Source organism: Artibeus jamaicensis, unplaced genomic scaffold (genome assembly GCF_021234435.1).
Source record: "Artibeus jamaicensis isolate MK-2021 breed Jamaican fruit bat unplaced genomic scaffold, CSHL_Jam_final scaffold_1964, whole genome shotgun sequence".
Lineage (NCBI taxonomy): Eukaryota > Metazoa > Chordata > Mammalia > Chiroptera > Phyllostomidae > Artibeus > Artibeus jamaicensis.
In genome coordinates this window covers 52815356-52829128 of record NW_026522030.1, presented here as the reverse complement: position 1 = coordinate 52829128, position 13773 = coordinate 52815356, and the positions used below count along the sequence as shown (strand labels likewise).

At 38.0% G+C, this 13773-nt stretch overlaps 1 protein-coding gene across 6 annotated transcripts in view; it reads right to left on the bottom strand.

Moving 5' to 3' along the window:
- The window catches only part of CCDC171 (coiled-coil domain containing 171), a 313511-nt gene that overhangs the window by 74150 nt on the left and 225588 nt on the right, over positions 1-13773 (bottom strand). For 5 of the 6 annotated variants that reach the window (XM_053656500.1, XM_053656501.1, XM_037132070.2 and 2 more), the window contains one exon: positions 2564-2695. The exons of the other annotated variant lie outside the window; for it this stretch is intronic. In XM_053656500.1, coding sequence (XP_053512475.1) covers positions 2564-2695 — 132 coding nt within the window. The remainder of the gene's footprint in view (positions 1-2563; positions 2696-13773) is intronic. 6 annotated transcript variants of the gene reach the window in all.

The following is a 13773-nucleotide window of genomic DNA, read 5'->3' as shown; positions in this document are numbered from 1 at the left end:
GAGGTATAGTTATTATGCTCTAAGCCTTTAATACCTTTTATGAGATGGTTTGGGGGACTTTTCCTTTTTAAATGAAATAAACCTAGAAGTAAAAAAAATTTTGATACCCAGTCTCTCAAAGGCGCGCACAACTTTGGCAATGCAGCTTCCTGAGTCAGCCTGTCGTGTCTGAAATCAGGCATCCCCTCAGCCACACGCCCGCCCTAGGGCCTCCTCTGTGCAGGCTCCGTGCTGAGCTCTGAGGACACAGCAGTGAACAGCACCTCGGTCCTGGCCTCCTGAAGCGTTCGGGTCAGTGGAGAACTAACAAATAAATACTGAGCATTTACAATGTTACCTGTCACTGTTCTGAGCACTTTAGATGTAGGAACCCACTACACAGTTTAAGTGACTTTCCCAGTGAACCTCACTGGGATTCCTAGCCCTCCACTGTTTCCTCACAAGTGAAACTGTGCTCAACAAACAGACCCGACCTTTCTTCTTTCCCTCCCAGCTGTCTCCTTCTCTCCTTCCTCTCTCTCTCTCTCTCTCTCTCTCTCTCTCTCTCTCTGTCAATGAGAGCTGTACGGGTTGGCCAAATGGTTCATACACGATCACAACTTCATGGTAATCAGTGAGCATGCTCTCACTGAATACTCCACTCCATCAGCACTGAGTACAAAGCTAAACACTAAATACGCAGCTACACTTAGCACAAATACGCGTATTTATATACTGTAAAAAGGTAGAAAGTAAAGTTCAACCATATTAGCCTGTCAAATGGAAACAAAATTTTTATGTGTGAATTTGTCTACAGTACAGCATAAACTATGACCTACATCATACACAGATGCAGAATGAATATTTTTGTAAATGTAGGAAAAACGCCAATAGATTTAAAGGGTTTTTTACTCTGACCACTTAACACAGGTGTCTAGATTTTTTTCGGTGTCGGATTTCAAGGGTTCAGGCTGTGCAGACAAGCATGCCTAGCCTTACACCCCCAGGCTCTGGGCCCCGCCAATCACTTGTTGCTGATTGAGGAGAGTTACTGTTTTTTGATTGTACAATGGAGATAATGCCATCTACTTGACAGACTCGTCGTGAGAATTAAATGAAGTCATTTATTTAAACAGCTAAGCACGATACCTGGTGCATAAAATGCTACTATTATTATAATTCAGGTCATCAGTTAATACAGGGCCTCTCTTTTCAAAGTACTTAAAGCACATCACCAGCCATGTGTGTATGGGTGTGCGAGGGTGTGAGTGTCTCTGAGTGTCTGTGTAAAACACTATTATGGCCCCAATCATGTGGCCTTCTCTATGTGGAATACTAAACTGAAATACATACCACTGGGTATTTAGGTATATGGTACAGTGCATAACTGTTTTCACTAGAACTTGGAAAAACAGTAGTTGCAATATGGGTCAATACATTTCCTTTTTGTCACTCACAAATGTCAAAACCATAGAGTTCACGGTTTGCCCCCCAAAGTGGTACCCCTAGTACTTACTTTTCCTTTGTGGAGCATTAATTTGAGTATGAATAACAAATTAAATTAGGGTTTGGAACATGTAGAAAAAATTAATACAGACTTACTTGGATTGACATTTGTACAAAATTAAAATTTCAAGGAGTCATAAACCAAAGAATGAAAAAATTTATTTTAAACCTCAAGATGTGAAACATTACCTGAGTTTTAAGAGACATTTATCTTTTAAATACAATTTAAAAATCTAGAGTGCTTCTGAATAAGGACAACCTCTTTTGAAATGTCCGGTTCCTTATAGCTTAGATAATGTTCAGAGATTTTTCTAGTAAAGGCATTGGGCATTTTAAAGAGATAAAGCAAATAGTGAATGTTGCTTTGCCTAATTAAAAAAAAAATTAACCCTATGGGAAAAAAATTACACAATAGTAAAGCATAGAAAGATACATGCAGCATGTGAAAATTATTGTTTTTGAAAATAATTTTCTTTATTATTAAGTTATTCTTAACATTATTTGAGGTTCTGTGAGTTGGTGCTTTGAGCTTCATAAATGAATTAACCAAGTTCACACAGATTACAACATTCATTAAAACTGAACAGGAAAGGGCAAAGTGCTCCGCACTGCCAAGTGCGGCTCTAGATGTGTGGAAATTAAGTAATTCCCATGTAAGAATGTTGGATGTGCTTGGAAATTCACTTCAAAATTTTTCAAATATCTTTCTTAATAATTTTCTCTAAACTGATTTATTTTAAAAGAGTAAGAGCTATAGATTGAGACTAGCTTAAAAAGATAATAGCCTGGCATCTTACCATCCTCTCTGTTAAAAAGATAGTCTTTTAAATCTGTACTTAGCTATAACAGACATATTTTCCTTGATAAAAAAATACTTTTCAGAATTATTTAATAGAAAGAATTGAGGCCTTAAAAAATAAAACAATTACTTGTGAAATATAGTTTTACGTGATAGAAGAAAAATTATTTGCATCTTCATTATGTTATTCACCATACTTTGAGGCTTTCATTCTCTCCAGTTAGTACAATTTATTTTTCTACACATCTCAGTAGCAAACAATGTTATTTAGACTCTAACCTGGCACGCTACAACCTCTGGCCCGCCCTTGAGCCCCTCCATTGCAAAGGTCTCCAGGTGCAGTTTGGGTAGCTGCAGGGTGAAGTCATTCCTACTTGCCGCAGTCCGTGACAGCGAGATCTGATCTCTGACCTAAAGGGAAAAAAACAGCATCAATGGTAATTCCCCTTCAGACACATTAACTGGGATGAACTGGGTCCCCTTGAGCCCACTGAGTGGACTTGCATTGATCGCTGGACCTGAAATCCATGAATAAATTTAGGACTAATTGATTTTTCGTTGCAAATAAATCTCTAATTCAGAGTGCTGGGGGAGAATGTTAAGAAGAAAAAGCATCCTCCTGCTTGAAATGAGGGAGGGAAGGAGAGTCACTGGAGCTCTTCTGATCGAGAGGTTTTGAATTATTTTTCACTGTTCCACCCAGAAGAGAAAAGGGAAAGAAGAAAAAATCCACAAAATCAAAAACAAACAATAATCTCCTAATTATTATCCCTTTCTTAATAACATGTTTAACTTAACTGGTATTAACTGATATATACTGGACAAGATAATTATTAGGTACTAGTCTTTAAAAAAAAAAAACTTCAATAAGAAATACCCTGGAATAAAAACAAATATATTCAACAAACAAGGATACTTAAAAATATACTAGGAAAAGGTTTGTTTGCCCTTTTGAACTTGAGTCTTATTGATTAAGTACATATGAACCAACTCAGTCACACAACTTCTAAATAAGGTAATGGATAAAATCAGTAGAATCTGTACTGTATTTTAAGTACTCGGAAAGGTAACAATACAAACATCTCCCAGATACAGGAAAAACACCAATTCTCTAGCCAGTATAGGAATCACATGCAGTTGATATTACACTGCCACCTTCTGGACAAATGAGAAAATACTCCCTACATAACACAAATGCTAGATAGGAAAAAATGTTCAGCAACACATGATTTTCATTTTTAATCCAAACTTAGTAAAAGCCTTAAGAATTCCAAAGCTTAATTTGCTTTTAAGACCAGTGAGCTTTTATTTTTAATCACATGGATTAATGATAGGAATGTTCACATGTAAGCATATTTTCTAACTTTCATTATGCCTGAATTGGTTTAAAAAATGTATCTCTTTGCTACCATATATCTGATACACATTATACAACTAGCTCAGAGTCAGGATAAACAGAATGTTTATGGCCTTGATAGCAAATATAGATATGAGGAGAACTATTCAATAACACCAGTCGCTCAAATAAATGTATTTAATCTCTACACCTGGGCAACTTCAAATATAACTTGGCAACAATACAGGGTGGGGCAAAAGCAAGTTTACAGCTGCGAGCACACACAGCACAGAGTTTATTCTTATAATTTATTAATTACTAATTATTGTATTATTTACAAACAACTGTAAATCTTGTTTTTGCCTTACCCTGTATACGATAGAAAACTTGTCCTTCATTTTTCTGTTCTACATGAGCAGCTCGTAAAACTGTTTGAATTATTTCTAATTTTATAAATGAACTATCATACTATATAGGGTTTCCTTAAACCAGCAAATACACACAAATATATGACATCTTTAATCATTCACGCTAATTTGTAGGCACAAAAAGCCTTGTACTGCCAAGCTGATGTGAAGAATTTCCGTCAGTAAGCGAACGTCGAAGTGTGCTGTAAAACGTGCACCAGAACACGACTTCTACAGTAAGGTGGGTACTGTGTGCATGCTGGAGCCCCAGTTCAGAACATTCATTTATCTGCAGCAAACACCCTCCTGTCAGAACGAGAATGCTATTACACTTACTTAACACAACATAACAAATCATATTTTACAAATATATTTGCTTTAGTTCTCTATTTTATATGCATGGATACATTCTCATGTTTTGGGTTTTTTGTCACCAATGTGCACTCAGATAAAAGAAAACATTAATGTGGATTAAGGTACCGAGAATTTATCAACATCAAACCACTGGTGTTTTGCCTTCTACCCTTCTGAACCATAGTCAATAGATCTAAATATTTTACTGTACCCTGGCCAATTCATTGTTTGATGTTTAAAAACTCACCCAGAATCAAAGAAAATTTATTAAATTTGAGCCCCCAAATGAGATACTATTAGCTTTGAAAGTCAAGTTTAACTGCGATATTGATGATTCTCTTTTTTCTGTGACAAAATTCACTGGGGAAATCCTGGATGTCAGAGTACAAAAGCAGATTGCTAACACGGGCAGAGGGGGGCGGGGGGCTCCCGGCGATGTAGGTGTGGGATCCAGGACGCCGCCCAGCACTGGGGCCCTTTCACCCGGCACCACCAGGCACCACGGTTCTTCTGTGAGGCTACTAGACACACGGGACAACGAGCCACACTGTATTCTCAGAAATAAACTTTCTAAGCAAAAAGAAGGTGGGGCATTTGGCCCTTAAAACTGTGATTTATTGTTGAATTTACATTTTCACTAAACATTACTTCTTTTTAAAAAAATAACTCAAAATGCAGCTGTTTCACTAAATCTAGTGATGAGCATGATGATTATTTTAAGAATATGCATGTGTTAATACTTTCATTTAATTACAAATGATCTGTTCATTGTAGACAGTGCCATCCAGAGACAGGGACCCATGATGATAGTTCTACTCTAATTTCAGGATTTTTCCACTTTAGAGCAAAACTTTGAGAGCAGGCATCTGAGCTGTTCTGTAAATATTTCTAGAGCAAGGGTGTTTTTTAAGTCTTGAAAAAGGATTGGCTAGGAATTCTTTTATTTCAACGAGTACAGGAAGTGAAAGCACTGCATTGAGAGAACAGAAATCAGACACTAGGGCGAGTGGAAAAGTAACTGCAGCAAAGGGAGGAGAAGGCAACGAGAAAAAAAACGAGTGGAAAGGAGCAACTGCTCAGAAAGAATGCAGGAGGCAAGCTGAATGTCCGGTGTGAACAAGGATAAACAGAGAAGACGCTCAACCCAGAGCATCAGCAAAAGAATTCTCCCCTTAATGCATTAAATTTGTCCATTAAAAAAAAAAATACAGAATAGGCAGGCTGAGAACAAAGTAACTAAAACCAGAAAAGAACTAAGTGGGATTGCTTTAGGAAATACTACCCATTGGGTACAAAATGGTTCCTTTCAAAAATGAGAATCTGAAGTAAGTTCCTTTACTGTCAAAGTTCTGCAGTAACAATATCGGAATAGTAAAATCATTTGTCCCTAAAATGAAAAGTAAGTTCACCTTTTAAAACACAAAATTTTTAATGTGAATTAAAACAATCACTGTCACCTGTCCACAATCAGCTCATTAATATTTAAATTGATTTTAAATATTAATTTCAAAAGACAGTCATTGATTCTGTTTACAGCACATCAGCATTCATGCTATAATTAAGATTCTTTTCACTCTGATTTTATAGTTGTGAGCAATAAAAAATATATACGAGTTCTGTCCAGAAGGTATCCAGCCGTGTAATATGAACAACAGAGACATTTACTGAAGATAAAAGACAGAAGAAACACGGCGTCGCCCTCTGTCCAGTCCCCTTCAAAGTCCCCTTGGGACCTCACACAGTTCTCCCAACTGCCCCATCAGCTACTCCATCGCATTTTCCTGAACTTCATCAAGAGTCTGAAATATCTTCCCTTTCAAAAGTGATTTTAGTTTTGAGAAAAGCCAGGAGTTGCAGGCGCCAAATCTGGGCTGTAAGGGGGCTGAGTCACCTGGGTGATTTGATGTTTTGCCGAAAAACTGTATATAAGATGTGATGCACGAGCAGGTGCGTTGTCGCGATGAAGCTGCCAGTCAGCAGTTGCCCATAGCTGTGTCTGTTTTTCATCGTGCTGCATCTCTCAATGTAGAACACTGAGGCAGTTACTCCTTATTAACTATTTGGCCTTGAGGGGCATACTTGTGATGGACAACACTTTCCCAATCAAAAAACAGTTAACGTGGTCTCTTGATCTTGCTGCAACTTTGCCACACCTTTTTGATCATCTTTGAAGCATTATGCCCCATTTTTATTTGCAATGCACTCATTGCATCATCCCTGAGAGCCTTCTGAATCACCCAAATAGTTTCTATGGAGGACTTAACACAAAATTTGATGCAGATTCATTGCTCTATACATTTAGTCATTTTATTTCCAAAATTTTATTCATTTATTTTTAGAAATAAGGGAATGGAGGGAGAAAGAGAGGGAGAGAAACATCAATGTGTGGTTGCCTCTTGAGTGCCCTCTACGGGGGACCTGGCCCACAACCCAGACATGTGCCCTGACTGGGAATTGAACCAGTGACCTTTTGGTTTGCAGGCCAGCACTCAATCCACTGAGCCACACCAGCCAGGGCCATTCAGTCATTGTAAATGCGACGGCCACACAGTACACATGCTCACTCACCAGCATCTACAGCCCCCACTGAGTAGTACAGTGAAGTCATCATTGTTCACACAAGCGCATTCCAGTCCACTCTCCTTGGCTGACAGGTTCCATTGATGTAGTGCAAACCATTCTCATTATATTAACAATGGCTGGACTTTTTCTGGACAGACCTCATATACAATGCTTTTTACTTCAAAATAGCTGACTTCATTACTAACATAATGAGTTTTTCATAGCATTTTATAATATAAATCCCAATTGTCAAGTTGTACATATTTTTATAATACTCTATAAAGGTTTAGTTTTACATTTTGACAAAAATTTTAAAAACATACCTATATTATTCTAAAAATTGGTTTTAGAAAAAGTGGTTCACTTTTTCCCTTTCTTACCACATACTTACCAATATCAGAAAGCAGATATTTGTAATAGATATGCTTTAAGAGATGTACAGAGAAAAATAAATGAAATTTTCTAAAAAGTTAAAAATTGTTACAAAACATGCATTTATTTCATTATAACAATCTATCCAATTTCAGGATTCGGTGATTCACAAGCTCCATGCAGTGCTATTTCTATGCCTCTGATGAGCCTTCACTCACAAGACACTGGTCTGCACTCTACCCCTAACACTCAAAAGCTATTTCTGCTAGATACATCAGTGATGAAATTAATCATTTTTAGAAAAGCTACTCAACTCCCAGTATTTGAAGCTGCATCTTTTACCAGGCACAACTATAAATTTCTCTGGACCCAGTGTTTGAATTTTTTTTAATTCATGAAATGTAGTACTAGCTATGTTTTTACCAACAGGATGCCATGGAAGAAACAATAAGTTGTAGAGATCAAAATTAGATACACTTAAGAACACAAGTAAGGAAATGTATGTAATGCCAGAATCTTGAATACCTGGGAAAAGTAACTGATATCAGGACTTTATATCACACACTTACTCTGTCTAAAATTATATTTTCTCCAATCCATTATTGCCACCAATGCTTCAAAACAAATGTTCATATGATATTCCCTTCAAGTGTAGACCTCCATGATACTTCCTTCCTGCAGCCTCCATCCTCATCATTGAGTTCATGTTTGACTTTGCTTACACCCCTGCCTTCCTTTGTCCCATCCAACCTCTGTACTTCATTGATACCTGTTAGTTTCCCTTTCCTCTTTACTTTAATTTTTTATCATATACACTAGTGCACCTGACACTTTATTTTTCAACCTATGCACCGAGAGAGCAGTGTATAGTTGACACACTACAACCTGGGAACCCAATCCCGCGCGTTGCCTGTTACTGTAAATAAAGTTTTATTGGAACACAGCCGTGCCAGGTCATGTGGTATTGTCTTTAGCTGCTTTCCTGCTACAGCAACAGAGCTGAGTAGCTGAGGTGGAGGCCACGTGACCTGAAAAGCCTAAAATATTTACAGTCTGGCCCTTCACAGAAAATACTGCCCATCCCTGCCTTAGAGGTAAAGAAGGAAAGACAGTATTTTTTCACCTAAAAAGTTTCTTAAAATTAGCACATCTTACCAGAGAATGTGGGAACAATTTCTAGTGAGTCAACTTTGTATCACTAACACAGAATGTCATCTCAGACATTGTCTGGCTCCTTTTTTCTAGTGTTTCACGAAATAAGTGTCGTACATCCTGATGTATTTTGAAGTTTACACAGTCTGGTCTACACTGACAGGGTCTAACTGTCCTGGCACAACTACGATCACCCATTTTACATCCAATTAACAGAAAACTTTGTTAAAGAAGTAGAATAGGCATACTGGAGAGACTTTGTAAAAAGAAAGAAGAGAGAATCGGCCAAAGTTAAATACACTCTGTAATAACAAGAGTAGCAAGAAAAATGTTATGTATACAGACAATTTTAACTAAGTGACCAAATATGAATGCCAATCCAAACTCACCAATTCTACAAAGCAGTGGAAAGAGGGAATCACCAAAAAAGACACTTTAGTTTCAGGACGCTGGTATGTGCCTAGTGACAGAGCAGGTGTGAAAGCGTGGTGTGATGATGGAAATGACATTAAAAAGTGGATACTTACATCTAAATGAGTATCTCCGTTTCTTTTTCCTTTTCCTTAACTACCGAATTAACAAAATCGATAGAGTATAGTGCTATTTCTATCAGCAGCAGTACCATTAGTGCTTCCACAAAGACTCCGTGCTTTCCAAAGTAGTCCCCACACTCGCTCACTCAGTGCTGCCACCCACCTGTGGAACCACGACTGCCACCCCTAATATCAGGCTACTGAGTCCAGGGCTCTCGACAAGAAATAATAATGCCTCTTAATATCCATAATGAACAGCTAATAGTTGAGGAAACTGTTTTAGATTTTGGTACTTCTTTCACTTCCCTATCTGAAAAACAACACTATTTGTCCCTTCTCTTTATCCCCTGGTCTGGCAGTCTTAGTGAAAATGTGTAAGTTTCAGAAACGTAGTTTTGTGATAAGCAATAGAGACTATTATTTAAGCATCTTTACTTTCCTTAATAGTTTCACCAGACCTGTGGGCATGTTCATTCCTTTATGCTTTCTCCCTCCCTGCTCCACTCCCCACCAACACACATACAGATACGACACTGAGACCGGTTACCTGTGCAGCGATCATCCTCATACATGGTCGCAGCCTTGAATGGAAGATCCCCAAACTTTGATGTCCTGAGACATACGCAGCGGCGCCTGCCGTGCTGCACGCCGCGGCACTCTGTCGGCAGAAGCAGGCGCCCCATGGGTCTGCAGCAGGCACAGACCCTCAGTTTGAAAAGAAGTGAGGAATTAGCCTTCTTTTACTGGGAGGCTACTTAACTTTGCCTACAACTCTGGACCAGAGCCAGAACCCTCCAACGACTGCCAGCTGCTGCCACCGAGCAACTGGGCAAAATCCACCACTACAACCACCCCACACATTACAGCTACATCCTAATCGTGGAACTGAAAAACTGATCTCTTGAATCAAATTAGGAAGCTGGCTACATCCTAATTAAGGATCTGAGAAACTGAACCCTCAAATTAAATTATCAAACTGGAAAACAGAGTGATTTAATCACAGACATCCTATAAAGGCACTAGTCAGCATGAAAAGTCTGTAAAGCAAGTAACAGACCATAGAATGTACCCCACAAATAGATTACTGTGACCTTGAGCTATTTAAATACACAAAACCCATACCTGAAAATAAAGAAGGGTACTTATAAATTGAGTTCTTACAGTCCTCCACACAGAGAGGTATGTTCTTTTCTGGGGTAAATTACTCCAAAGGAGAAAGACAGATGAACAATAAAAAAAGTTATTTAGGTGTGTTTAAACTAACAACTGTTAGGCATACATACATGACATTCTGTGGTGTCTTATCTTTAGTGTGTCAAGGTTTTTAAATCCCTCTTGAGCTGGAGTACCATTTTTAGCTTGGCTAGGTCAGAATGACACTGAACAATATGAATGATGACACACAAGACAGCTATATGGACAGAGTTGTCATCAGCAAGCCAGCTGTGCTAACACCTGCATGCCCTGCACAGCTGGTCTTCGGAACCAGGATCCCGACACTAAGAATGAAAAGGGGGTCAAAGATCATCAGGAACATTGAGAGAGTCATTAATGACTTGCTAAAAATTGCATTTTAGAGGCAAGAGATCATGTTTCAACTTTTAAAACACTGTCAGTCTCATACATTAAAAATCATTCTATGGTGTTTGTATTCCTTATAAATGCAGTAAAAAACAAAAGCCAAAAATAATTATGTATTATCAAATATTCTTGTTAGCTATCCTTAAGATTATAAAATCACATTTGAAGATTCAGCTATGCAGTGACTTCATCCATCAGACTGTTTGACTGACTGACTCTATTCCACAATCCACTCTAACAACAGGAGTAAGTTATCTTTCTAATCTTCATAGGCATCAAACTAGCTATTACCTGTAAATTCATTGCCAGTGTATCTCTCTTTCCTAGTGACTTTCCTACAATTACATGTAGGCCATCTCCTCTCTTAATTAGGCAAAGTACATACACATGCTATTTTTAGCAATCAAATACAGAGTCCAAGTTACAGTAACAGCAAGACTTACACTGGATCTGGAGATGGCTTCTGTTATGTTTAGGGCCTGGGTGATGCTAAAAGTTTGGCTCATTCAACACACAGTCATTGAGTGCCTACTGGGTACCAGGCACCGTGATGGATGCTGCGAATATAAAAATTAAGGAGACAGAATTCCATCCCTCAAGGACTTCAAACTCTAGTGGCATCATTAATCTCTCAAAATGCATTTCCCAGCTTCCCATTTATCTATAATGTCTTGTTTCTCCTGTCAATTGCGATATTGCCTCTTTCTTTGCCAGAAAGTATTATGTTAATCAATCTCAAACCTTTGTCTTTAGCCCTGACTTTTCCCCTGAGGTTCAGACTCACATATCCTGCTGTTCACATTACCTTAAACTCCAGTAGTTCCAAAACAAAACCCATCATTGTCTCTCTTCTCCCTACTGAAAAACAAACTAACTTGCTCCTCTTGTACTCCTAAAGTCAGTTAATCACACTGCCCATCCTGGGAATCATCCCCCTCCTGCCCTTCTCATTCCTATATGCCACTTTATTAAATAAGCTTCATGTCCTTTCCTCAAAACCACCTACCATCGTTAATTATCCTGGTTCAAAACTCCTCTAGCCTACAGTCATGGCTCTTAAAATCCCCTTCATTACCCTGCATCCAGACCCCGAATGCAGTAAGGAAAACTGACTGTATCACTGCCTGGCTTAAACCCTAGTTTACTTCCCATTGCCCCAGGATAAAGGTCCAAAGTTCTCAGGATGGCAACAAACAAAATAATTCCTCCAGGACTTGCCTCATTCAGCCTTATCTCTCACACTCTTCTTACATTTGATGGTGAAATGAAGATATCTGGCCATACATGCTCCCATGCACTTGCACAAGCTACTTTCTTTGCTAGAATGACTTTCCCATCATTCTTCCCACTTCAGAGCCCCATTCAGGCATTAATTTTCTCCCAACACTCCTAGCCCATTCCTGGGTTCTCAAGTATGTCTCATAGATGAACGCCTCCCTCTAAACAGATATGGAGCTCCATCTTATGGATGCATATTTACTGTGCTATCCTGGAATTACCTATGTCTCCATTTTAAGGGAATGGACTAGGAGATATACACATGCAGTATATTATACATTCCCAGGGCGGGGTACAGTTCCTGGCACATACTATACACTCAAAGGCATTTGTAGGCTGCACTACTTATAGTAAATATTGTGTTTTATGGTAAATTACAAGTTTTAAGTAACTTTACTGCAAAAGCAAATCCCAAACAGCTTCAGCAAAAACTCCTGTGACTCCCTGGTTATTATTCCAGTGTCACTTCAGCCTGATAAATTTAGAAGATTTACAGATGCAAGGTTTTCTAGCTGGTCTTTTGAGGATTCTGAATAGTGACTTCCTGTTTAAGCTTTTAAATAAAGTACTGAAAAGGCATTTAACACCTCTCAGTAGAAGTTCAGTGGTAACTTCAAAGTTCATAGCACACTGTGATCACACACAGAAAACAACTCCAAGGCTGTGGTACTCAACAAACATCTAAAAGCCTCAAGTGTCCAGTCAGTCTGATAATTCAACAATAACAAAGAATTACAACAACCAAAAGTGTTCAGATTCTTTTCTGTATTCAAATTTTATCCAAATCCATTTACTTTCACCCCCAGCTATATAGTAAATAAGGCATCTTTCTGCTAAGAACTTCAATAGTACCCAATAAATGCTTAGTTAATATAATTTTCTCATAGCTAACACTAAGTAATCCGGACATTAACCTATATATCCAGTCATTCACTACCCTATCCTGAAAATTATTTCAACATGATCATACTCTCACTTTTTTACATATAATAAAATACTTAAGTATGTTTGAAGAGGTTTTAATTTTAAAAAATTTCAATTCCTGATAAGTCTATATTTTCAGTAATATTAGAAGCCTACTGGTAAAGTTATTAGAAACATAAAAGGATATATAATATTAGTGAGCGATGTTAACAAAAATGTAAAGGAAAGTATTCTAAAAGCAGCAAATAAACTGGCAAAATTGGTTAGAACCAACTTTTTCAGAACTCTGGCAACTAAATTTTATAGCAAGCAGCCAAAGCTTAATTAAGGGGGAAAAAAAACCCATCTGAATCATGACATTTAAGGAAATTTATATCAAAGCACTAGCTGACCACTAACAAATTAACAGAACAGAGATTTCTGTGGCCACAAATGATGAAGAATACAGGCTTCGGAAAACTAATTCAGAAAATTCATCACACCAACAACCACTACCAGAGAATGCAGCAAGAGCAAACACTAGAGACACTGGAGAATCTGATTTCTAGAGTCATTGCACTGTAACATTCAAAATATCCATTTTTTTTCCCCCTGGATGGTGTGGCTCAGTGGATTGAGTGCCAGCCTGTGGACCTAAAGCTCGTCAGTCAGGGCACTTTCCTGGGTCACAGGCCAGGTCCCCAGTTGAGGGCATGAGAGAGGCAACTGATCAATGTTTCTCTCACACATCAATGTTTCTCTTCCTCTCTTTCTCCCTCCCTTCCCCTCTCTCTAAAAGTAAATAAACAAAATCTTTTTAAAAAATATCCATACTTCAATAAAAAGTTATGAAGTTTGCAAAGAAATAAAGTATCACCCATATATAAGAAAAATAGAAATTAATAAGAATTGTCTCTGAGGAAGCCTACACATGGAATTTACCACTGAATGACTTTAAATGAATTATTTTAAATATTTTTTAAAATTTAAAGAAAACCATGCACAAAGAGC